The sequence below is a fragment of the Cololabis saira genome, chromosome 21 (assembly GCF_033807715.1).
Source record: "Cololabis saira isolate AMF1-May2022 chromosome 21, fColSai1.1, whole genome shotgun sequence".
In the NCBI taxonomy this organism is placed as follows: domain Eukaryota; kingdom Metazoa; phylum Chordata; class Actinopteri; order Beloniformes; family Belonidae; genus Cololabis; species Cololabis saira.
The window spans coordinates 34,755,543-34,781,930 of record NC_084607.1 but is presented as its reverse complement, the minus strand read 5'-3'; the positions used below and the strand labels follow the sequence as shown (position 1 = coordinate 34,781,930).

Sequence of the window (26,388 nt, the reverse complement as noted above, 5' to 3'; positions counted from 1 at the left end):
GTATTTTTTGCTGAGGTTGTGTTTTAACGTCCGACCACTGGACTGGTCCCCCATTTGATTTTCTTAACTCAAAACAAGTGACACTTAAAAACCAAAAACTGGACCAAAGACACCTTCTGTCCTATGTGAATGCTTCCCTACGGGGACCTGAGTATAATCATGGTGGGGTTCCCCCTTTCCTGCAGCGCCCACCGCATCCGGGTTTGAATTTAATGGCAAGGGAAGTTTATTTGTAGAGCACAAATCAACACAAGATAATTCAAAGTGCTTTACATCAACATTAAAAGTGGCAAGACACAATTAAACAGTAATTAAAATAGAATGAAATAAAATGATAAGAAAAGAGGGTAAAATTAAAGCTGCAAGCAGCGATGAACGGGCCCTCATGGGTCCCGTTCAGGCCAATGACGGTCAAGTACTCAATACCGAGTCTGATGACACCACCCACATGTCTTTATCACAACCCGTTCAAAAGTTATGACAGAGAATCGCTAGTATGGGAATCACTCAAAGCATATTTGCGAGGACAGATTATCTCTTATTCAGCATACGCCAGTAAAATCCGCAGGGCTAAATTACAGGAGCTCACATCTAAAATTCAGGACACAGACAGACTAAACTCAGTTAACCCGAGTCCGAGTTTACTGAAACAACGGCTTGATTTGCAGTCAAAATTCGATCTTATAGCGACAGCTGATTCTGAACGGCTCCTATTACGCGCTCATGCCAACTATTATGAACACGGCGATAAACCAAGCAGGTTATTGGCTCACCAATTAAAAAGGCAAGCAACGTCGAGACTGATTCCCAGCATTAGAGATTCTAATGGCACACTTACCACCGATCCAATCGCCATCAACACAATTTTTAAATCATATTACTCCTCTCTCTATGAGTCAGAATCTCCACTTGACACAGCAGAAATGACCTCCTTTCTTGATAATATCACTGTCCCTACTATTAATTTGGATGTGGCTAATGGCCTCGATGCTCCTTTCAGCTTGCAAGAAATTGCCGCCGCCATTGAAGCTACGCAAAGCAACAAGGCCCCTGGTCCCGATGGGTTCGGAGCTGAGTTTTTCAAAAAATTCAAAGACAAATTAGCCCCCCTTTTACTTTCAATGTACAATGAGTCCCTTGATCATGGCTCATTGCCTCCCTCTTTAATGCAGGCGTCTATTGCCCTCCTTTTGAAGAAGGACAAGGACCCTGAATCATGCACTTCTTATAGGCCCTTGTCCTTACTGAATGTAGATGTCAAAATTTTAGCCAAAGCACTAGCAATTCGTCTTGATAAGATCCTTCCTAGCATCATATCTGAGGAGCAGAATGGTTTCATCAAGGGACGCCAGCTCTTCTATAATGTTCGTACACTTCTTAATGTGATTCTCTCTAAAGATTCTTCTCCACTCCCTGAAGTTGTTATCGCAATTGATGCTGAGAAAGCTTTTGATCATGTCGAATTTAACTATCTTTTTGCAACACTTCATAAATTCGGATTTGGACACAGGTTTATATCGTGGATTAGACTTCTTTACACTTCCCCTCAGGCCAGCATTCACACCAATGACAACTACTCCACTTATTTTACATTATCACGTGGCACGAGACAGGGCTGCCCTCTCTCCCCTTTGCTATTCGCTCTATCCGTCGAACCACTTTCAATTGCTTTAAGAACTCGCGGAGTCTCTAGGTCCAATGTGGAACTTAAATTGTCACTTTATGCAGACGACCTCCTTTTATATGTATCTGACCCTTTAACCAGCATCGCACCAATATTATCTCTGTTGAAGAATTATGGATCCTTCTCCGGCTATAAGGTCAATCTTCACAAGTGTGAATGCTTCCCCATAAACTCCTCTGCTTTACAACTCAAACAATATGATATCCCCTTTAAACTCAGCCCGTCGGGCTTTAGATACTTAGGGATTAATGTGACCCGCACTCTGCCCTCTCTTTTCACCGCTAATTTTTCCTCACTGGTAACTCAAGTGAAGGCGGACTTACAGAGGTGGAACTCCCTACCACTGTCGCTGATAGGAAGAATTAACACAGTGAAAATGACTGTATTGCCTAAATTTCTTTTTTTGTTCCAATGCACTCCTTTATTTCTACCAAAATCTTTTTTTAAATCACTTGACCAAATTGTTTCCAACTTTTTATGGGCCGGTAAGACACCCAGAGTGAGGTATTCGCTTCTCCAAAAATTTAAATTTAATGGGGGTCTAGCACTACCAAACTTTATGCTTTACTATTGGTCAGCGCATATTCACAAACTAATTTATTGGCTTCAGTCTCCTGAGTTATTATGGTGCAGATTGGAGGCTCAGTCACTCTCTTCATCCTCTGTAACGGCCCTACTCTCCTCCTCTTTACCATTGAATCCCTCTAAGTTTACAAATAGCCCTGTGGTGCTTTCCTCCCTTAAGATTTGGTCACAGTTTAGGCGCCACTTTAAATTTGCTTCTCCATCCATCTATACACCTGTTACTAAGAATCATCTGTTCCCTCCATCACTAATAGACACCACTTTTATGATTTGGTACAACCGGGGCATTAAGCACTTCAGGGATCTATATAAGGATGGTATCTTTTCCACATTTTCAGATCTGAGGTCAAAGTTCAATTTGCCTGCCTCCCATTTGTTTCGCTACTTCCAGCTTCGACACTGCGCCTCTGCTCTGTTTCCATGCTTCCCTTCCCTTCCTGCTAACCAACCGTGGGATGATCTTCTAACAATGAAACTCAGTCAAAAATCTCTGATATCTAAGATATATGCACTGTGTATGACATTTGATGATCATTCTGTAGATAAAGCTCGGGAGGGTTGGGGACGAGAGTTGGGCCTTGACTTCACAGGGGAGCTGTGGGATAAAGCTATCCGTAGCATACGATCTAGCACGCCTTGCGCTAGATTTGAACTTATTCAATTCAAGGTGCTGCATAGAGCCCACCTATCAAAATCCCGATTATCGGAAATATATCCGAATGTTGCAGACCTATGCGACAGATGCCAGGGTTCTCCATGCAATTTAAGTCATATGTTTTTCTCCTGTCCTAGGTTACAGAAATTTTGGAGTGATTATTCTGTGATCATGTCTAAAGTTCTAGGTAAAAAAGTTGTTATGGCCCCTCTCTTAGCAATATTCGGACTCACTGTTGACTCCTCACATATCAGCCCCACACAGTCAGAAGTATTGGCTTTCACATCCCTTTTAGCAAGACGTCGTATCTTACTTCTATGGAAATCCCCCAAGTCCCTGTCTATTTCTATTTGGCTTAGTGATGTTATGTTTTTTCTTAAATTCGAGAAGGTGAGATACTCTTTAAAAGGCAACGCAGCTAAATTCGTTCGCAAATGGCCATCTTTCATAGACCACTTTACCGCGTTGAAGACTCTACCCACCGACTGACCCCCCCCTCCCTTAATTTTCTTTTCATCTCCTTAATTTGTTTTTTTTATGTTTTATTTATTTCCAGTTAATGGGATATCACTTATGGGCATCTACATTCACCACTGCATTTGTTTTTTGTATGCATTTTTGCTCATACATTACTTTCCTCCTTTGATCATTTCTTGCTCATCTGTTTATTTATTTATTATTTAACGCTACAGAGACTCTGTTCCTTAGTTAGGTTTTGTGTGTTTTAAAAAAAAAAAAAAAAAGGAGACAATGTATAATGCGTGTGTTTGACTACAGATTTCCATGTTTTCATTGTATGTTGTTTCCTATAAAAAAAAAAAAAAAAAAAAAAAAAAAAAAAAGTTATGACAGAGAAAAGGGACTACCAAGTATTGACCAATTAGAAGAAGGGGCGGGGTTAATTTGCACCAATTATGGTCAAAGACTCAAAACTGAGTCCGATGACACCACCCACGAGTCTTTATGTCAAAGCATTCAAAAGTTATGGCAGAAAGTAGGAACTATCAAATATGGACCAATCAGGTGAAGGGGGGTCGCGCTTTTTGGCGTCTAGCGTCGCCACGGTAACGCTTTTGACTGGAAAAGTAATGTGCGTCGTCGCAGGATGGAGACGCACATTTTGATGTATAACACACCTGGCTGCACATTTCGGTTCGGGCGAAGAATCGGCCGAAGAAATGGCATAAATTGCGCCAAAACTACACGATTAATTCAAAATGGCCGACTTCCTGTTGGGTTTCGGCCATGGCGCCAAGAGACTTTTCTTTAAGTTGTGACATGATACAGGTGTGTACTGATTTTCTTGGATGTACGTCAAACCGTATTGTGGGGCTTGAGGCACAAAGTTTTCTAGGGGGCGCTGTTGAGCCATTTTGCCACGCCCATTAATGCAAACCATGAAATATCACATTTTTCACCAGGCTTGCGTGCAAAATTTGGTGACTTTTGTGGCACGTTTAGGGGGGCTAAAAGGCCCTCATTTCGTCAAAAACAAGGAAAAGAATTCCTACAGATACAATAGGGCCTTCGCACTGTAAGTGCTCCGGCCCTAATAATAAAAAGCAAAAAAAGTTGTTAAAAAGTAAGGGCAGTAGAGTACAGCGGGTACACGTTTCATTCTTACAATGGCAAGAATTACGTTTCTATACGGTCAAAACGTACGAAGACCAGGTCAAATACAGTATTACAAAAGTAATCTGTAACAATTCGTATGGTGAATTAAACCAATTTGACAATTCTATGCCACAATGCCTCTTTCCAGGTCTTACTTCACACAACTGACGAGAATCCAGTATTATGGGGGTTATGAGGTTTCTTTATTTTTTTCTACTTGTCGGTCCTGTGCTAGTTTGAGGGGAACCATATCTAACGTGAGCAGAGAGCTCTGAATTACCGGCCGTGTCGCTCGTGTCTCAGATCCCTCTGAATCCTCATCTCTCCCAGGATGATGGTGACGGGGTACAAGCGTCCCCTGGAGGAGACGGACCTGTGGTCCCTGAACGCCGAGGACTGCTCCCACAGAGTGGTCCCCCAGCTGGTGCGCCGCTGGAGCTCCGAGTGCCACAAGGTCAAGAGGTCAGTAGACGCAGGAGGAGACGCTGCTGCTGCTGGGTTCATGTTGGGACGGGGGTCGTTAGGTCCGTGTAAACCAGCGGAGAGAATCATCACTGCAACACTGACGTGTAAAATACTAGCCATAAAGCACAGTAATAAGTAGAATCAGTATGATTATCGAGAGTAAATTGATTAGGGCTTGGGATCGATTCTAATGTCACAAATCGATTCGATTTCGATTCTTAAGATTCAGAATCGATTATCAAGATTTGATTCAATCCGATATTGATTTGGGTTAGTGTTATTAAAACAGTTTTTTGAGCTGTTGCATGAATGATATGACTGTAGTTCTGCAACATATTAATACTAGTATTATATTGAGATTCAGCAAGTATTGGCAGCTAATGATGCTGTAAGGACCAATTAGCTCCCAGAATGCTGATAGAACTGCTTTCAGAAACATCGTGGGTCAGAATTACCAAACAGATCCAGGGAGGAAACGGAGACGGATGAAATCGTTTTTATTTTTTCCCACATTCAGATTTTATTTTTTCCATTTTCTGTGTGTTTTGGTTTTTAATTTTTGAGAATTTGTTTTTTCAGCATTTTATGCAAATTTAACCCCTAGACAGTATATAAAGCAATGATATAAAGAATTTATGCAATTATAACTGAAAACTTTAATGTTTTCATCCTTTTAAACATATTTAAAGGCAAAAACATGGCACTAGTTATGCTTGTGTCCAACAAAACATTCCTTTTTTGGGCAAAAACAAAAAAATATAAAAGTTATTTGTATGAAATAAATAACTAAGAAATAAATAACTCAAACAGACCTTTCAATATCCATTTAAAGTGCAAAAAAAGAAAGAAATTGCAACAGCACATGTGTGAATTAAATGACGTGGGATACTACTGGGATTAGAGTTCACCGGGCGAAAACGTAATGATGAAAAAAAATCTTTAAACATACGAATCGATTTTTAGGAATTAATATGAGAATCCATTTAGAATCGGAAAATGTATTTATTTATTTATTTTTTTCTCAACGCAGGCCTAAAATTGATGCGTGATTCTTTATCATCAATTTTTCAAAAATCCACCTAAAATAACTAAAAGAAGTGTAAAATAACCCTACAGATGTTCTGTTTTTTCTTCAGGACGCCTCTTTGGTTACAGCAGTACTGTATCATTAATAATTAACTTAATTAATGATAACAAAATGACTTTCTACACAATGTTTTTTAAATCCTACAAACCATGATGGAGAACACGCAGCATGAACCGAGTGAAGGAAAGACACACATGGCTGGGTGCGGCTGCCGTTACGAAAAACAAGTTACAGGGCCTTGCGAAAGTATTTGGCCCCCTTGAACTTTGTGACCTTTTGCCACATTTCAGGATCATTCAGAGATCCTCACTGAACTTCTGGACAGAGTTTGAAATATCCAATAAATGTCCTTCCACTTCATGATTGTGTCCCACTTGTTGATTCTTCACAAAAAATTACAGTTTTATATCTTTATGTTTTGAAGCCTGAAATGTGGCAAAAGGTCACAAAGTTCAAGGGGGCCAAATACTTTTGCAAGGCACTGTACTTAAAGATGTACGTAAAGCTGGCCGCCTCCTAGTATCCTAACGGTCTTTAGGTCGGGATCAGATAATGAAGAGGGCTGTGTGCTGCAGGCTGATACACACGCACCACATTTCTGTTACAGTCTGGGTAAAAGGGCCTCCTTAAAACGTCTCTAAAAACTCTGTTGCTCACAAGGGAAACCAAATCAGGGTCCAATTAATGGCAAATGGTTTATAAAAGGCATTTCTGGGATTTCATTTATTTATTTATTCCGGATCCCCATTAGTCCTCACTGCAGTGAAGACTATTCTTCCTGGGGTCCAACATGGCACACATAAAACAATAAAATACAATCCTTACAATTAAAACATAACTAAATCTAAACAGAAATGATCTGAGGAATTTCAGAATTTCATGACCTCTAAAGGTGGAAGCTTTTGTCAGAGTGAGGAAAAAATGAAGTCCTTTTTCTTTATTTTGGTGGCATTCTGCCTTCATTTGTTATGGCCTGGTAATATTTATACTTAGCTTTTACTCTAATCTGACATGTGTTATCTTTAGTTTAAATTCACTTTGTAGCTGCTGTTTTCATTTTCAGGCAGGAATGTCAAGAAATTCTTCCCCCTTTTTTATCTCTTTCTTCCTCCTTTTTATCTATTTATTTTTCCTTTTTTAGGTTTTTTTTTTTTTTGCTTTGGGGTTTTTTTTTTTTTTCGGTTTACTTTTTCGCCTTTTTATTCATCTATTTTTTAATTTATACTGTGTAGCTTTAATACTTAAATATTACTTAAAATAATTTTCATTTATTTATCATTATTTTCGTTGAATTATCTAATGTTCTGTTCTGAAAAAAAAAACATCCTGGGAGGTAGACTGTATATCTTTTTTTTTATTCCTGTTCTACTGTGCCTTACCCCCTAATAAAAATATTAAAACAAAAAAAAGGAATGTCAAAGGGGAAAAAAGAAGCTGGGTTAAGTTCCAGTTTTGGGACGAGGAATGTTTAGGAGGACTTTCCAAATGGACGTTTGTTTTGAGTTTAGTTTCTGCAAATGTCACTCCAGGAAGCAATGCCACCTCTGACCACTAGGCGGTGATGTGAGGCACAAAACCGGACCACCACCCCACTATCTAGCTAAAATATTTCATCAAACTATTCTGTTTCTTTCCCCTTTTCTCTTCCCAGCACAGAACAGAAAACCATGTACTCCCCCAAACGGGCCCACCACGGTGACGCCAAAGAGACCCGGCCAGTGGACGAGTCTGAAATCCTGATCGTAAAAAACCCAAAGAAGAGCCGAGAGGCGTCGCTGCTGTGGGCGCTGTGCCTGACCTTCGGGCCATACTTCCTGGCCTCCTGTCTCTACAAGATGATCCAGGACATCCTCATGTTTGTTGGGCCCGAGATCCTGCGGTAAATAAAGTCTTTTTTTTTTTTTTTATATGAACCCCATCTGAAGAATTGTAGCTGAATGGTTTGAAACTAGGAATGCCCAGATACCGTTTTTTTTTTCTTCACACCGAGTATGAGTATTTTAATTTGTGTACTTGCCGATACCGAGTACCGATACGATACTTGTACCACAAAAATAACTAGGCTAAAAATGCAATGAATTGGAAGACAGGTATGTAGTATGTACGGGCTGAGGCGGGTGGAGCCGTGCCAAGCAGATACTTTTTCTGTAACCATTCTGCCGAGGCTCTAACCGGGCTGAGCCGGCACTATTTCTGACGTCATCACCCTCCACGCCACTGATTGGTCGGGGGGCGGGGCCGTCAGACGTTTGAATCAGGAAACGGGAGTCAGCGCTAGAATGACTGCTAGCTCGCGGCGATTTTATTATAACGTTGGATCACCAAACGTCTGTTTGGTGATCCAACTCTGAGGTGCAGATGTTCATAAGCCTGGGGGCTGACGAGAGAATTAAAAAAGGGAGGTAGACGGGCGATAAGGAACGACCAGATCTACCAGGAGCTCTGTTTTACTCTCAGCCGCTCGCGGCTCCAGCTGACTTCTCATCAGCGCCGACATGAACAAATGCGCAATCGAGTACGTCACAGCAGCTTCACCCCAACCCGCCCACTTCTCACCTGGCTGTGGAAAAACAAATGAGGACAAAGCGGGTGGAGCTGCGACGAGCCGTCCTGAGGCGAGTCGGGCTGAGTAGGTGCTAGTGGAAAAGCGCCATTAGACTTGGCTTTCTTATTTATAAAAAAAAAAGCGGATCGAAAACACGACATTCATTGATTGTTATTGCATATTGTGTGCACTAATGTTTTTGCATGTTGGTAGTATTTCTTCCCTTTGATGGACTATTCACCTGGCAAGTATTGCAAGTTGTCTTGTTGTCGTCTTTTTTACTGAAATATTACCAGACTGTCGAGCGTTTGATCACTTCGGTGCTGTGTTTACTATTGACTGTTGGCTTATGCAACGTGCGTAATGACGTCGTTTGTTCCCACTGGAATCGAAAAGGGAATCGTTTGCAAAATTTCCAAACGATTCTAAGGGATTGAAACACTGGGAACCGGTTCTGAACAAGAACCGGTTCTGGATTCCCATCCCTACTGGCTAATGTGTCAATCAAAGCTGGAGGACGGCAGCCGCTCCTTGTCAGCCGTTTCTTTGTGACGTGACGGAGAACAGAACATAATTCTTGTCCAAGCCCCCTGTGGAAGCATAGACATTATATACGTAGACGCCCCATCGAATGGTTTTGCCCGCTGCTGCGATACGTCAACGTCGCCGCCATATTGGATGTGGCAAGACTGCGCTGTAAACTAATACAAGTAAATGGACTTATTGTCATAAAGTGACTTTCTACAAAGAAATGTACGTTTTACGTCTCATTTATTCATTCACACACGCACTAATATACTTGGGAAACAGTTAGGCACCAAATATAATATATTTAATTTTCTCAGATAGCAAAAATAAGAACTTTATTGATGCCACATAGGAGTAATTCATGTTATATCAGCTATACAAGTATAACAAGTTAGTGCCGAAAAACAATATATATCCCCCCTCACAAAAATAAGAAAAATAGAGACATTTTTTCATCAACAAAACAAATTTAAAATTTTTCAAATAACAAAATAACATAATTGAACCATTTTTCAGACAATTAAATAACATTTGAACCATTTTTCATACAATAAAATAACTGAAAAAAATCTGAAAAATGGTTCAAATATGTTTTTTTGTTACTTGAACATTTTTAAATATGTTTATGTAAAATATGCTTTGTTGATGAGAAAATATGTTTCTCTATTTTCCTTATTTTTGTGAGGGGGATATATATTGTTTTTCAGCACTACCTTGTTCTCTATAGCTGATATAACATGAATTACTCCTATGTGGGATCAATAAAGTTCTTATTTTTGTCACTTGAGAAAATTAAACATATTATATTTGGTGCCTAACGTTTCCCAAGTATATTAGTGCGCGTGTGAATGAATAAATGAGACGTAAAACGTACATTTCTTTGTAGAAAGGCGCTTTATTAAAATAAGTCCATTCACTTGTATTAGTTTACAGCGCAGTCTTGAACATCCAATATGGCAGCGACGTTGACGTACGGCTCATCGCTCGATGGGGCGTCTACGTTTATATGTCTATGTGTGGAAGCAGGAAGGTAAACTGTGTGTTTGACTCCCTGCAGACTGCTCATCCGCTTCGTCAACGACACCGGCGCCCCCTTCTGGCAGGGCTTCTTCTACACCACCCTGCTCTTCCTGTGCAACTGCGTGCAGTCGCTGATCCTGCAGAGGTACTTCCACGTGTGCTTCGTGTCGGGCATGCGTCTGCGCACCGCCATCATTGGAGCCGTCTACAGGAAGGTACGGGTCTTCTCCACTTCAGTTATCCAAACAAAGTAAAGACGGAAAACCGCAGAGTGAGAACTGAGCAAGCAGACATTAGTTTATATTTCCTCTTTCTTTGGTTTTCACTCTGGAAGAAGTGGACATGATTCAATAATCACGTCTACCTCATACTGCTGCACCTTTCACTTTTCACAAAAAATTGTATATATGTTAATAAGAGCTGTTATTTGTCTAGGGAATGTGCATGACGTCACAAATGCGACTTCACAGCGGGTTACGCCCACTGAGTGTCAGTAAGAGTTAGTGGCAGAAAGACTGAGTGTCAGAAAGACTGAGTGTCAGCATAAACTTTCAGTTTGAGCAACTCAAAAACATCTAAAATGGGAAAGAGCTGTTATGCGATCGACTGTACTCATAGATTTAGCAAGAAATCAGAGTTATCGTTTGACAGACGGCTGGAAAATAAGCTTAAGAGAGACAAATGGATCGCTGCAATTCACAGAAACAACTGGATTCCAGGCACCGAAATGTGGATTTGTGGTTCCCATTTTGTATCAGGTAATGTTGGACTTTTGGGTAGCTAACGTTAAACGGTCAAATCATAAAGTTCGGTGTCCTCATCACTTTAATTTCTACAACAAATCCTGCCTTGAAGTCGGACCAAGCGTCAAGACTTATGTAAGCCTTCAAGCTTTGCTTCGTGTATTTCCCCGGCGTAGAAATTAAGTACATATAAATATCAGGAAACTGGATTGGTGGCCAAATATTAATGTCCATGGACCACTGGTTCTTGGTAACTGTACCAAATATTAATCTCCATGGACCACTGGTTCTTGGTAACTGTACCAAATATTAATGTCCATGGACCACTGGTTCTTGGTAACTGTACCAAATATTAATGTCCATGGACCACTGGTTCTTGGTAACTGTACCAAATATTAATGTCCATGGACCACTGGTTCTTGGTAACTGTACCAAATATTAATGTCCATGGACCACTGGTTCTTGGGGTAACTGTACGGGTCACTGTAAAGTCCAACTGCCTTTAATTTAAGCCCATAATCAGCTGTTATCCCGTCTTCTCCACTAGTTGCAGCGATTTTTGCCACTCAGTCCCAGTAAGGTGCCGTCAGTGACGTCAATGCAAACCCTCTATTGCCTATTTACTGTAGAGTGAGCGAAAATAACCGAGTCAAATTCCATGTCTTGTTTGACCTGACTTGGCCAAATAAACATGATTCTGATTCTGACAGATTGCTGATTTAATGTCAGAGTGTTATTTATGCGGTCTGGTGTGACTGTACTTCTCTCCCGGGTTTTCTCAGGCGTTGGTCATAAGCAGTGAAGCGCGCCGCACGTCCACAGTGGGCGAGATCGTCAACCTGATGTCCGTGGACGCCCAGCGCTTCATGGACCTCATCACCTACATCAACATGGTCTGGTCGGCCCCCCTGCAGGTGGTCCTGGCCCTCTACTTCCTGTGGCAGGTAGGCCCACAGGAAGCTGCTCCACGCAATCTCAAACTGATCACATTCAGAAAGTATTAGACTTGCAGAAAGGTGGAAAATGTTCTGGAAACTTGGTAAAAGCCTCCGTAGGAAGTTCAGTTGGAGAATTTTGGAGAAGCTACAATTAAAACCCCCATTTTCCTTGTTACAGCCTCTAAGGGGCCACAGAAAGGTATCTGCTGGGGTTAATGGATATTCTAGGAATGAATGTGAACAGTAGGGATCGATTCCTACCAATTCTTAAGATTCAGAATCGATTATCAGGATTTGATTCGATTCAATATTGATTTGGGTTAGTGTTATTAAAACAGTTTTTTGAGCTGTTGCATGAATTATATGACTGTAGTTCTGCAACATATTAATACTAGTATTATATTGAGATTCAACAGCAAGTATTGCAGCTAATGATGCTGTAAGGACCAATCAGCTCCCAGAATGCTGATAGAACTGCTTTCAGAAACATCATGGGTCAGAATTACCAAACAGATCCAGGGAGAAAACAGAGACGGATAAAATCAGTTTTATTTTTTCACACATTCCGTTTTTATTTTTACCATTTTTGGTCTATTTCGGGTTTTTTTTTTTGAGAATTTGGTTTTTAGCATTTTATGCAAATGTAACCCCAAAACAGTATATAAAATAATGAAATATAGACAGTTTATGCAATTATAACTGAAAACTTTAATGTTTTCTTTTTTTTTTTAATTCTCTTTTTATTTAGAACAGCAGTATTCCATCTTACACGCATTCAATCTTTAAACTTAAATGATTCTGTCCCTACTGTCCTCCAGGCATTTTTTATGAACAGTAATTGGAAACACTAACAGAAAGATAAAAAATAAGAAAAAACCAGGGAGCGCACCCATGTTTACAATCATTACATCACATAAAAAAAATAGTTCACATGAAGTCAGATGTGATTGGTTTCACATACTCAGTCCATTTGGACCAGATCCTATAAAAGTTTTCTTTCTCAACCTTGAGGGAGGAAGAGATCTTCTCCATAACATAGATCTCGTAGATGATCCCAATCCAGTCGTCGATAGTGGGGGGTTCTACTTTTAACCATTTCTTACTGGCTGCCAACAGTATAGTCAGCAGTTTTTTGTCTTTTCCATTCCACGTTTCGAACATTATGTCTCCCAAAAATAACGTTTCACAATTCAAAGGCATGGTCACATTAAATATATTTTCCACATGCATCTGTATCTCCTTCCAAAAAGGTCTTATAACTTGGCAGTCCCAAAAAATATGGAAGTGGTTAGCTCCCTGAGACCCACATAGTCTCCAACAGGCATCCCCGCTGCCCTGATATCGTTTTTGAATGGGTGTGATAAAAAATCTGGTAATACTTTTCCAACAGAACTCCCTCCAAGTATTTGACCCAGTTGAGATCCATTGTAGTTGGCATATTCTTTCCCAGCTTTCCTGTGTGATTATTACCCCTATTTCCTTTTCCCATTTGCTTTTTATATAATCTGTATCATCTTGTTTGGAAAGTTGTATGGTCTTATATAATTTGGAGATAATTTTATTACTTGATTCAGACTTAGTTAATGATAAAAAGACCCCCACGAACCCTGATTCGTCGATTCCTAACCCCTCTTTAATGTTCTTGTCAAAGTAGTGTCTCACTTGTAGGTATCTAAAGAAATCCTCTCTTCCCAGACCGTGATCCTTTTGAAGGGTTTAACACTTTGAAATGCCCCCTTATGGACAAATGAATAATAGGTAGTTAGGTCTTTTGTAATCCATGTTTTAAATCTACTGTTGGTTTTATTTGGCGCAAAGTCTGTATCATAGGCACACCACCTCATTATTTTAGATGTGTTTTGTGATCTGCAGATTTGAACTATTTCCTTCCAGGACATGAGGATGGTGCTTGTTAAAGAGTCTTCTGGAATGTCCAGCTCTCTTCAGAGTTTGTTGTCACTTAGTAAAGCTGTTATTGGGATTCCCTTTATCATCGTTCCTTCTATTTCCTTCCAGGCTGCCGTGTATGTTGGTGAGCAAAGACAGATTAAAGGTCTAAGTTGGGCTGCATGATAGTAATCCTGCAAGCAGGGAAGACCCATTCCCCCCTTTTCTTTTCTTAATTGCAGCGTTTTAAATTTGATTCTGGCCCTTTTCCCTTGCCACAGATATTTCGCTATTAGTCTGTCCCATTCTAGAAACTGCTTAGCTGGTATTTTAACTGGCAGACACTGAAAAAGGTACAACATCCTTGGTAGAATGTTCATCCTGATTGATTCTATCCGGGAGCTTAAACTTAAAAAGGGAATAACATTCCATCTTTGTAAATCGGTTTTCATTTTTGAATTAAGTATGTCGTAGTTGATGCTATATAATCTTGTTAAATCTCTAGGTAACGAAACACCCAAGTATTTAATGGACTCAGTGTCCCATTTCCAATTATATTTGGGTTTTAATTGAGGCTGGGGGATCATAGTTAAACGTCAACTTTAATGTTTTCATACCTTTAAACATATTTAAAGGCAAAAACATGGCAGTAGTTATTCTTGTGTCCAACAAAACATTCCTTTTTTTGGGCATAAACAAAAAAAATACCAAAAGTTGTAATGTAATGATGAAACAAAATCGATCTTTAGACATAATTAATATGAGAATCGATTTAGAATGGGGAAAATGGATTTCCCCAGTCACTTCTTCAGGCGTTGCCTCCATCACTGGCAGAGCTAAACTGGGAGGGCTGTGTGTGTTTCTGCAGAACCTGGGTCCGTCCGTGCTGGCTGGAGTGGCTGTCATGATCCTGCTGGTCCCCGTCAACGCCGTCATCGCCATGAAAACCAAAACCTACCAGGTGCCACTCCACCCTCCAACACACAGATCCCCAGCTTCCTCTCTCCAGCCCACGTTAACACACAACTCTGTCGTGTTTCTGGAAACAGGTGGCGCAGATGAAGAGTAAGGACAGTCGCATAAAGCTGATGAACGAGATGCTGAATGGCATCAAGGTTCTGAAGCTGTACGCCTGGGAGCTGGCCTTCAAGAACAAGGTGTCTGAGATCCGAGAGAGCGAGCTGCAGGTGCTGAAGAAGGCTGCCTACCTGGGGGCCATGTCCACCTTCACCTGGGTCTGCGCCCCCTTCCTGGTGAGTCGAGAGACGCCATCGCCTCGTTGGGTCTGTAGTACATTCCTGCTGCTTCTTCATCCAGCTGCCGCTGCATTTCTGACCATTACCACCCGCAACGAGAATTCATGCAGCACAATAATAGTGATGCATTGATTTTGTGTCTTCTCCCGTCCTGCAAGAGAAATGTCCCAGACAAATCTATCTGATTTAATATTAACATGTCATCTGTCCGCCGGCGCGGCGCCTCGTCTGCTGTGGAAAGCGTGTTGTGTTTAAGTGCAGGAGAAGGTCTGGCCGCTGTCTACCCCGGCATCTACTCTCTGTTTGAAGACCCCTGCTCATACGGCTTTCCAGTTGTCATACCCGCTCCAGAGCACCAAGCCCTTTCTCAGTCGTAACCTTGGAATCCCGTTAAAGTGATAGGAAACATCTCTGGTTATGCACTCCAAAAACCCAAAATCTTACCAGGAATATTCGTCTTATTTCTAGTTAAAATGTCTCATTTTTTGTCAAAAAATCTCATTACACTTAAAACAGACAATTTTCACCTGTTTCAAGTAAATTTTCACTTGAAATAAGTAGAAAAATCTGCCAGTGGGACAACATTTATCTTCTCATTACAAGTAAAAAAATCTTGTTCCACGGGCAGATTTTTCTACTTATTTCAAGTGAAAATCTACTTGAAACGGGTGAAAATTGTTGTTTTTTCCAGTGATGAGTCTTGTTTTAAGTGTAATGAGATTTTTTTTGACTAAAAATGAGACATTTTAACTAGAAATAAGACAAATATTGCTGGTAAGATTTAGAGTTTTTGCAGTGTGGTGGAGGTGTGGTGATAAAAAGCAGAGAGCAGTTTCAGAACACTGCTCTGGGTTCTGACGCCAGTTAGAACGTAACCAGTTGGATTGGTGGGGCTCTGTTGTGCTTCTGGAATCTGCAGGACCAGACCAGAACCATCAGCAGCGTTTATGAGCTACCGGTCCACCAGGTATATCTGGGTAATGAATCTGTCCAATCCCTGTCCAGGTGGCTCTGTCGACCTTCTCCGTCTACGTGCTGATTGACGAGCACAACGTGCTGGACGCCCAGAAGGCCTTCGTGTCCCTGGCACTCTTCAACATCCTGCGCTTTCCTCTCAACATGCTGCCCATGGTCATCAGCAGCATGGTGCAGGTGGGTGTCCGTTCACTTCTCTGCTACAGGTCTGGTTCAGATGCTCTGGGAAACCTCCAGCTAGGCATGGGCGTGGTAGTGGGGGGAAAAGTGGACCTGACTACCCAGGGCCCGAGTAGAGAGAGGGGCCCATGAAAATCCGGATTTTTTTTTTTTTTTTTTGTGATGTTTTTATTTCGAATGAATTGGGCCCTCCAATTAATTGGTGTCATAATTTATTTCAAATATATTGATAACATCAAATGAGAGAATGAACTTAATGTCACAGTTCTCCCAACATATTAGACATTCTGGGCCCCCCCTATGCAAAATGGTTTAGTCCGCCCAACAGCGACCGGCAACAGGTATGGGTCAGACAGTGCGCCCAGATCAGAGACCTGTGTGCAGGACATCATGCTGCCCAAAAAACATAAATCGGGCTATCAGAAAAAGAAATAGAGGAAACAAAAAGAAAGATGGCAGAACGAGGGGAGGCAGCTGCTGACTGCTTTCTTTCCCAAAGGTGAACCAAGTTAGCTTGTCATGCAAAGTCCAATTAAAGTTAACATAGTCCACTCCAGACAGCTGCTGCTTATACAGGCCCGGTTCTACGAGGGTGCATAAGCTTTGCACCCTCAGTTTATGTGTTTGCATGCTCAGTTATAAAGACGAAAAGAAAACTGAGAAATGCGTGCGCGTTAAGGCTCATTTATGGTTCCGCGTTAAATCGACGGCGGTGACGCGCAACGTACGTTCGCGTCGCCGCGTATCCTACGCCGTAAGATCTGCGTTGGTGCAACGCGGAACCATAAATCAGCCGGACGTCACTGATCTGCAAGACGCTGCTCTGCTGCTCCATTAACACAAAGTAACGATGGATATTCAGAAGTGGTTCAAACACAACCACGCCAGCAAGTTTACAAGACTGTCTCAGAAAATTTGAATATTGTGATAAAGTCCTTTATTTTCTGTAATGCAATTTAAAAAAACAAAAATGTCATACATTCTGGATTCATTACAAATCAACTGAAATATTGCAAGCCTTTTATTATTTTAATATTGCTGATTATGGCGTACAGTTTAAGATTAAGATTCCCAGAATATTCTAATTTTTTGAGATAGGATATTTGAGTTTTCTTAAGCTGTAAGCCATGATCAGCAATATTAAAATAATAAAAGGCTTGCAATATTTCAGTTGATTTGTAATGAATCCAGAATGTATGACATTTTTGCATTACAGAAAATAAAATGAAACTCTGTGCTGAGATTTAATGAATGATCCATCTAGCAATATTGCTGCTGCATATATCAACATGTAAATAACATACCAATATCACTGTAGGCTCAAGTGCACACTAGTAATATATTAATTGAGCAATAACGCAATTTATTATTTTTGTCTGGTAAAAAGCCTTAGCATTGCCGTGCAGTGCTGTGCTTAAAAGCTTGTCAATGTTCAATAAATTCATGATATTACCAAAGCCAATGAATAATCATGTTAAATAACTGTGATCTCACTATCAATCAAAAATGATTGTGATTCTGATTTTTGCCACAGATAGATAAATAGAGAGAGAAAGAGATAGGTCTGGGTGGTGAGAACATAGAAAAACAATTAGCTATTCTTCTCAATCTGGCTGAAAAATGGCTTAAAACATTTTTGCCTCTGCAACTTATTGCAGCCAGATGTACCCTAATGTTTTAGGTATTTGAGCACAAGTAGGCCAAATGCATCAATTCAGAACCACTCATCAATATAATCTGATCTGATTGTAGTTGATTGTAGTAGATTGTATAAATACACCCCCTCCCCTTTTTTTTCTCTCACGCGCCTCGCGGGCATGGATAGGGGCCCACTGACATTGAGAGTGTACAGGGCCCAGAATTTGGTGCTACACCCCTGCAGCTAGGTATTGAAATGTAGCTCCAGCGTAAGGTTGGCACCCGTCCCTTGAAATACGGACATGTTACGTAATTGGGAATTTAAAAGTTGCGTTCCGTATTGAACCAATACAGACACATATAATGCTCTTATTTATTGATGTAATAATATACAGGTGAAGGTTGGAAAATTTGAATATATTGCAAAACTTCATTTGTTTCAGTAAATTCAACTTAAGGTGAAACAAATATATTATTTCTCACTACATTCCAAATGAGATATTTCAAGCCTTTATTTGTTATAATTTTGATGATTATGACTCACATTTTATAAAAAACCCAAAATAAAAAATCTCCAAAAAATGAAATCAATAAACAATTCAATCATCAAAATTATAACAAATAAAGGCTTGAAATATCTCATTTGGAATGTAGTGAGAAATAATATATTTGTTTCACCTTTTTAAGTTGAATTATTGAAATAAATTAACTTTTACACCATATTCTAACGTTCCGACCTTTGCCTGTAGCTTATTCTACATCTTGGCTGATGTGGACATAGGAGGATATTTCAGTTGCTGGTATGGCTGGCTGTCTGTACAGTCATGCAAGTTCAATGCTATTAAAGCACTTTCAACTTTGAATCAAAGCATTTTGTCTTTTCATATAAGATAAACACTATGCAGTTTAGACGTTTTGGGGATGTCCCTTTTTTTGGCGTCTGCGCTGCTGAAATCAGGGCGTTCCTTATTTCTATTTCTGAAAGGTTCAGCCCTAGTCCAGCGTGACACCCCGTGGCCTGCAGACTGACAGCAGTCTTCAGGGTTCATCTGTCCTGTATGAACGAGTCCAGGGTTGATCAATGGCAGATTCTTCAGCTCACTCATAAAGAATGTTCATCGTCCACCAGGAACTCTGTGAACGGCTTGAGGATATTTTGAGCCGTGGAGAAAAACAAGGACGTATTTTAGAGCCAGGCAGAGAATGAAGGTCAAACAAGACTGTAATCCGTTGCTCCGGTAACCTACTTTAGTTCCTGAGTAAGCTGGTGCCTAGAATGAATCAAGATTTCCAGCAAAGATCAGCACTAATGAGACGGAGAGCTGGAAGTACGGGCCTGCTTCAGACTCTGCTCTGAAACAGAGCTCCTCCTAAACATTCCTGCAGTTTAGGTCCAGTTTGAAGACGCATCTCGTTCAGGTTGTCCTCGCTCTCAGTTGACAACAACTTTTATTTAAAGGCTAGTGCATCCATCAGGACAGCAGGAGAAATGTTGTGGATGTTTTTCTCTGTTAGTGTAGTTGCAGGTCTTTTTATTAAAAGCTTTATTTTTTAGTTTATTTCGGTCGTGACATCACAAAAAAAAAAAGGATAAAAATGACAACAAGGAAACAAATTCACTGTTCAAAGAAAACATTACAAAAAAGTTTCCAATACACAAATAACATCTAGACCGAAGAAGGTGTAGGCTAAAGCAAAGCTTATTCATTTCCTACCCTCAAAAATATTATTTAAAGTAATGAAATAAAAGCAAGAAGTAAGAGATAAGACTGCCAGTAAAAACATTTCCTCCATGGGGATAACAAAGATTCCTCAAGAAATAAGAAAGAGAAATAAAAGGTGCAGTCTCCATGTTTCCTTCATCCTCAAATAATTAAATCAAATCACCAATTAAATGAATAACCAAATCAACATAGCAGCATCACCACTCATTAATTTGATATAGAGAAATCATCCTTCTTTTCAATGTTTTTTTTAAATAAGGTTAAGGTTCTACATAATTTCAAATCCCTCTCCAACTTATTCCAAACATCCACCACTGTAGCATCTCAGTTTGGTGTTGGTTCTGATTGTTGATTTCCTGTATCTCTGTCCCCTCTGAGGTTGGAATGGCTTTGTCTTAAATGAAACATGTTTTGGATACAGTCTGGCAGCATGTTCTTGTTGATTTTGAACATAATCTGTGCAGTTTTGAAGTCCACCAGTTCATTGAATTTAAGCTCATTTGTGTCTATACCTTTATTAAAGCATTGTAGAGAAATAGATCAAGGTATTTCCAGGTATTTCTAGTTTTTTTCCCTAGTCGGCTTCATTTAATTTGTTAAAATAGCCAATCCAAGTGAAAGCGACTCCAGTAGCGTCAGTCCTCCTCTCCTGATCTCCTCCTGTCCTGATCTCCTCTCCTCCTCCTCTCCTCCAGGCCAGTGTTTCCATGAAGAGGCTGCGGGTCTTCCTGTCCCACGAGGAGCTGCAGGAGGACAGCGTGGACCATAAAGCAGTAGCAGGCTGTCAGTTCTCCCATCTCTGCTTCCTGTCGCCTTGATGGACGCGTTCATCACACTGGGATCTCATGTCTTCCCCTTCTCTGTTTCTAGCAACACACAGCATCTCCATCGTGGACGGCGTCTTCAGCTGGTCCAAGTCTGAATCTCCAACTCTGAAGAGGTGTGTGCCCTCCGTCTTATGAAGCTTCATTTCATTTGAGGTTATGTATCCGTTTTTGCTGGTCTGGTCTGTTGCACATAACAAAACCAGCTGGGACTGAAACTGTCTCAGGTGATTGTAACCATGATTTGGTGCAAACACAGTTTCTGTGAACGTCTGAGACTTGCAACAAAAATGGACAGATATTCAATTCAATTTTATTTATACAGCGTCTATGACAATACAAGTTACCTTAAGGTGCTTTCCAGAAACCAGAACATGAACCCCCGAACAACTGTTACATAAACAATGGCAGGTAAAAATCCCCTAGTGGGAGAAAACCTAAAACCAAACAGATGCAAGGAAAACTTCCCTTTAGGAGGGAAGAAGGAAGGACGGAGCAGACTTTAGGTCTTCAGGAAGCTGAGGTCCTTCAGAACCTGCAGCTGGATCCTGAATATCTCTATAGGCCTGTCATTGAGGGAGCAGCATCACAACCAGAGACTTAAAGAAACTGAAGAAACTGGCAAAGGAGGTTGACTACGTTTACATGAAGTCAAAATTCAGGTTAAGGTCAATATTCCGGTTACTGAAACATTGGGAATAATGTGTTTCCATGCGTGAGCAAACAGGGTTATCCCTGTTTACATGGTACTTAATCATTCAGGATATCTGGATCAAACCAGCGACGCACGAACGTGAGAACGTGATGACGCAATTCCCGTCATTTCTGCTTCTTCTTCCTGTATCCAAATGCAAAACAACAACAATAACAGCAGCACGGTGGATAATAAACAGCCCAGTAGAAGTCTTTTTGTTTCTTGTCCCTGTAGTACGTCTTTTCCAGCGTCTTCCAGCGGAGCTTGATCTGGTCTGGTGTTCCTACAAATCCTGCTTTGCGCAACTTTTCTCTCACCTTCTTGTAAATCTTCTATCCCGGTACTTTCTAGCGTCTACAAATGCAGAAATGTTCATATCCTTCATTACATTTATGAAGTGATTAGTCTCCTCCTGGTCTTGTTTCTCCGTGTTTATAAGAACTTCCTGGACTCAAAAGACCAGGGGCCTTATGTACTAAGAGTGCGGCGCACAAAAAACGTGCGTACGCCACTTTCAACGCTCACGGTCGGATGTACAAAGAATGACGTGAACGTAGAAAGCTGCGGTCCGTCACTCACACATTAAGGCTTTTGTACGCACTTTTCTGAGGTTTTGTCCGTTGGCGACTCTCACTGGTGATGCAGTGAAGTGCAGAATATGAGGAAACTTAACGTCAACAATAAGTTTACGACCACGTGAACATGACAGTCCCCACATCACCAGATAAATTAAACAAGAGTGGAGCTGCAACAATCTCACAATCAACCACATGATCTGAACAAACAACTAAAGGAGCTCAACGATGGAACCTGCAAATCCTGATGGAGCTTTGGCTCCGTTAGAGGAACCTGCTGATGCAGGATCAGGAGCGAGTCTTCAGGGACCAGAATGATCTGCTGGTCCAGGACTAAGACTGGACCATCAGCTGGTTCAGGTACCAAGAGGATCTTCTGGATCTCTGTCCTGAACTGGACCAGCTGCTCCGGTTCAGACCAACATGATGCTTCAGTTGGAGCTGCAGGTCGGACATCTGTCTGTCGTCATGACGACCGTATGGGAGGACTGCTGGAGATTAAAGCCAGATCCTAAAACATCCCATAACTGTGTCTGGACAGAAATACATTAAAATTAATTTTGAAGCAAAAACCGGTGTTGTGCCAAAAAGTGATTGTCTGCCAGAATCTGATTTCTTCTGATTTGTGGCCGCGGGAGCGCGCACAGCAGCCCGTTGAGCGAGAGCGCTACAACGTTTCAGTTTCAGATTATGAAGCTCAAGAATGAGATCAAGTCATATTTAGGCAGAAACAACCTTTCATTAACTGTATTTGGCCTTCAATAAATTTTTGGCAGGTAAAAAGACCCATTTTCAGGGGAGAAATCAGATTCTGGGAGGCAATCACTTTTTGGCACGACACCTGTCTCTCCTCCTGCGGATGAAACCCTCCGAGTTACAGCAACTTTGCTCTTTATTTCTCACGTTTGCACCTCGATAATCCCGTCGGCACAAATTGTCTTTATTTCTGCAGCGGAGGAATCAGATCGTAATGCTTCATGTTTTAAATATAAATGTATTTTGTTCACATTGTTATACTTATGAGAGAGGTGATCGCGGACATCCATAATGTGTAAGACTCAATAAACATGTAGGCTACATTGGTCTTAATCCGTCAGTATATAATATGCATGACAATAAAGCAGAACGAGGAGCCGTTTTTCATCCACCAAAAATTCTGGTGTCGGTTCTTAAAATACAAACAAGAAAAGCAGAGTGTAATGATGCACTAACGCTGCCCATAAACATTCACAAACCCGTACAATCATAATAAAACCAAAACTCTTCACGGAACGCAACGCAAAGCAAAGAACACCATAATGTAGGTGTCAAACTGAATCCCAGGAGGGCCGGTGTCCTGCATGTTTTAGATGTTTCACTGCTTTAACACACCTGATTCTATGATCATCACCAGCTTGTCATCAAAGTCTGGATAGTTCTGTTGATGACACAGTCACTTGTATGGTGCAATGAAGCAGGGAAACATCTAAAACCTGCAGGGACACCGGCCCTCGAGGACTGGAGTCCCACACCAGCTGAAATCGGAAGAAATGCTCCAAAATGAATGATTTATTCCAGCTCAGAGCCGATGTTTTTTTTTTATTTGTTTCTGTTTTTGCACATTTCTTGTTAGGATGAGCGGTTTTTAATGGATAATTATCTTCATATCATATTCAAACATATATTTGAGGGAGGAGACGGGGCGGAGTGTTGTGCTCCCGCATGTGCGCTCAAATCCACCCTGATTGGGATGTACAGAGAAACCTGCGTGGATTTGGGCGTACGCACAGCTTTGTACATATGAATTTTTGCGGTTTTGTTAATTCCACGCACGGATTCACGTTGAAATCCACGCACTCTTAGTACATGAGGCCCCAGGATTCCTTGCGAAAAGAACATGTGCAGAAAACAAATTCATGTTCTGTTTGATGGGGATATTCTGTTTGGCGTTTACATGACCCAATATTCAGGTTTTAAAAAGAGTAACCCAGGGATCATATTCAGGTTTTTAAAAACCGGAATATGAGCAAATTCTGGTTATTCAAAGGGGTTATTGGTGTTTACATGGCCGTGCAAAACCGGGTTATTGCTAATATTCCGGTTAGAAGTTTTTGTACAGACTCACCCGGCACTTTAAAACCTAATTTTGTACATTTCCGGTCTACATTCTATTCTACTGTTTATACTTTTTATTGTTTATACATTTAATTTTTATTTTATCTCTTATATATTTGTTTTTATATTTGTATTGTGTTGCACCAATCCCCAAAACAAATTCCTCGTGTGAAAACTTGGCAATAAACCCTTTTCTGATTCTGATTCTGAGAAAAGGGTTATTGATGCATGGAAACGCAGTCATTGGAACAAATTAGCCACAGCCTACGACTTTAAACAGAGATGTACTTAGCAAGATGGACAAAATAGCATTATTACATAAGACAGTAGTGTCTCCCCCCCTGGTTTTCTTGTATTGTTGTATACCTGTTTTTTTTGTTTTTCTATTATGTCTGAAAATTGAAAAATAAAGTAGTATTCCCTTTTTTCCCATAGGCTGAATGTGTGTTTCCCAGAAGGCTCTCTGGTGGCGGTGGTGGGGCACGTTGGCTCAGGAAAGTCCTCGCTGCTCTCAGCTCTCCTGGGAGAGATGGACAAGCTGGAAGGAAGTGTAGCTGTGAAGGTGGGTGAATCTCTTCCCTCCCAAGTGTTTCACTCACATTCCAGAGCTGAAGCACGAGACGTTTTCATTTTTATTTATTTTTTTATTCATTTTGGTTTTAAAGTAAACAAACATGACATACGGAAATATAAGAACACCATATTCTACACAGAACACACTGAGCAGGAATTCACACACGATGATGAAGCAAAATGAGTAAATATATATACAGGGGGGGGGGAGAAGACTGTTAACCCTTGTGCTGTCTTTGGGTCAAGGGAGGGTGAAGGGAGAAAAGAAGGAATGAAGGAAGGGAGAAAAGATGGAAGGAAGGAAGTAGGAAAAGGAGTAAGGAAGGGAGAAAAGATGGAAGGAAGGAAAGAAGGAAGTGAGGAAGAAAGGAGGAAAGGGAGTAAGGAAGGGAGAAAAGATGGCGGAAGGGAGAAAGGAAGGAAGGAAAGAAGGGAGGGAAGAAGGAAGGAATGAGAAAATAAGGAAAGAAAGAAGGAAAAGCAAAGAAGGTAATAAAGGAACGAATGACGAAAGGGAGTTAGGAAGAAAAAGGAGTAAAGGAGGGTAAAAAAGGAAGGAGAGGGCATGGCAGGAGGAAAGGATGATAGTAGAATTGGGTCATTTTGACCCAAAGACAGCACAAGGGTTGAACAGTTGGGTACATGACCAAATATCCATGCAGTGAGTGTTACAATATTCCACTTGGTTTCTCTAGGAATACATGTCCAGATAAATCCATAGAGGCCTCTCTGTTCCAATGTAGTTTGAGAATGGGTCCCAAATGTTATAAAACATTTAAGTTTGTCCTTAAGCCAGTAGGTCGTGGCTTCCAGAGGGATGAGCTCCATTATACTTTGTTGCCGTTGTGAAAGTTTACGAGGTTTGTCAGAAATCCACTGACGTAAGATGCTCCTTCTGGCACCAAACAAAAGAACATGAGGCGAGGCAGGAGAAGTTAAAGATGTTGGGTGTGGGTATTGTGGCAGAGGCTGCTCTGTGATACTGGTGCAGGTGTCAGTAACATGCCATCTTCTTGGTTTCAGGGTTCGGTGGCCTACGTCCCCCAGCAGGCCTGGATCCAGAACTCCACTCTGAAGAACAACATCATGTTTGGCCAGCAGAGGAACGAGGCGTGGTACCAGCAGGTGGTGGAGGCGTGTGCCCTGCAGCCCGACCTGGAGATCCTTCCTGCCGGGGACGAGACCGAGATCGGAGAGAAGGTATCCCCGACAGCCGCTCACTGTTTTCATCAGTGGAGGGGAAGCTGTAGAAGCTGTAGAAGCTGTAGAAGCTGTAGAAGCTGTAGAAGCTGTAGAAGCTGTAGAAGCTGTAGAAGCTGTAGTGACATACGCGGGGTGACGTACAGAAGAGAAGTGTAGGGGAAGTCTTGATCTTCAGAAATGTTAGAGAGGGAATGTGCATGAAATGACTTCACAGCAGGTTACACACACTGAGTGTCAGAAAAGACCGAGTGTCAGAAAAGACCGAGTGTCAGAAAAGACCGAGTGTCAGAAAAGACCGAGTGTCAGAAAAGACCGAGTGTCAGAAAAGACCGAGTGTCAGAAAAGACTGAGTGTCAGAAAAGACCGAGTGTCAGAAAAGACTGAGTGTCAGAGTAAACTTTCAGTTTGAGCAACTGGAAAACATCTAAAATGGGAAAGAGCTGTTGTGCAAGGAATCAGAGTTATTGTTTTACAGACTGACGAAAAATAAGTTCAAGAGAGACAAATGGATCACTGCAATTCAGAAACAACTGGATTCCAGACACCGAAATGTGGATTTGCGATTCCCATTTTGTATAATGTTGGATTTTTAGGTAGCTAACGTTAAACGGTCAAATCATAAAGTTCATTGTCCTCATCACTTTAATTTCTACAACAAATCCTGCCTTGAAGTCGGACCAAGCGTCAAGACTTTTGTAAGCCTTCAAGCTTTGCTTCGTGTATTTCCCCGGCGTAGAAATTAAGTACATATAAATATCAGGAAACTGGATTTGTGGCCAAATATTAATGTCCATGGACCACTGGTTCTTGGTAACTGTACCAAATATTAATGTCCATGGACCACTGGTTCTTGGTAACTGTACCAAATATTAATGTCCATGGACCACTGGTTCTTGGTAAC

At 41.0% G+C, this 26,388-nt stretch overlaps 1 protein-coding gene across 1 annotated transcript in view; it reads left to right on the top strand.

Annotated features, from left to right (window-relative positions):
* Positions 1 to 26,388, top strand: part of abcc1 (ATP binding cassette subfamily C member 1 (ABCC1 blood group)) — a 60,490-nt gene that overhangs the window by 12,009 nt on the left and 22,093 nt on the right. Inside the window, exons 7-17 of the mRNA XM_061712493.1 lie at positions 4,869 to 5,000; positions 7,742 to 7,969; positions 10,221 to 10,398; positions 11,709 to 11,870; positions 14,620 to 14,712; positions 14,801 to 15,004; positions 16,013 to 16,159; positions 20,220 to 20,307; positions 20,395 to 20,464; positions 24,147 to 24,273; positions 25,308 to 25,484. Coding sequence (XP_061568477.1) covers positions 4,869 to 5,000; positions 7,742 to 7,969; positions 10,221 to 10,398; positions 11,709 to 11,870; positions 14,620 to 14,712; positions 14,801 to 15,004; positions 16,013 to 16,159; positions 20,220 to 20,307; positions 20,395 to 20,464; positions 24,147 to 24,273; positions 25,308 to 25,484 — 1,606 coding nt within the window. The remainder of the gene's footprint in view (positions 1 to 4,868; positions 5,001 to 7,741; positions 7,970 to 10,220; positions 10,399 to 11,708; positions 11,871 to 14,619; positions 14,713 to 14,800; positions 15,005 to 16,012; positions 16,160 to 20,219; positions 20,308 to 20,394; positions 20,465 to 24,146; positions 24,274 to 25,307; positions 25,485 to 26,388) is intronic.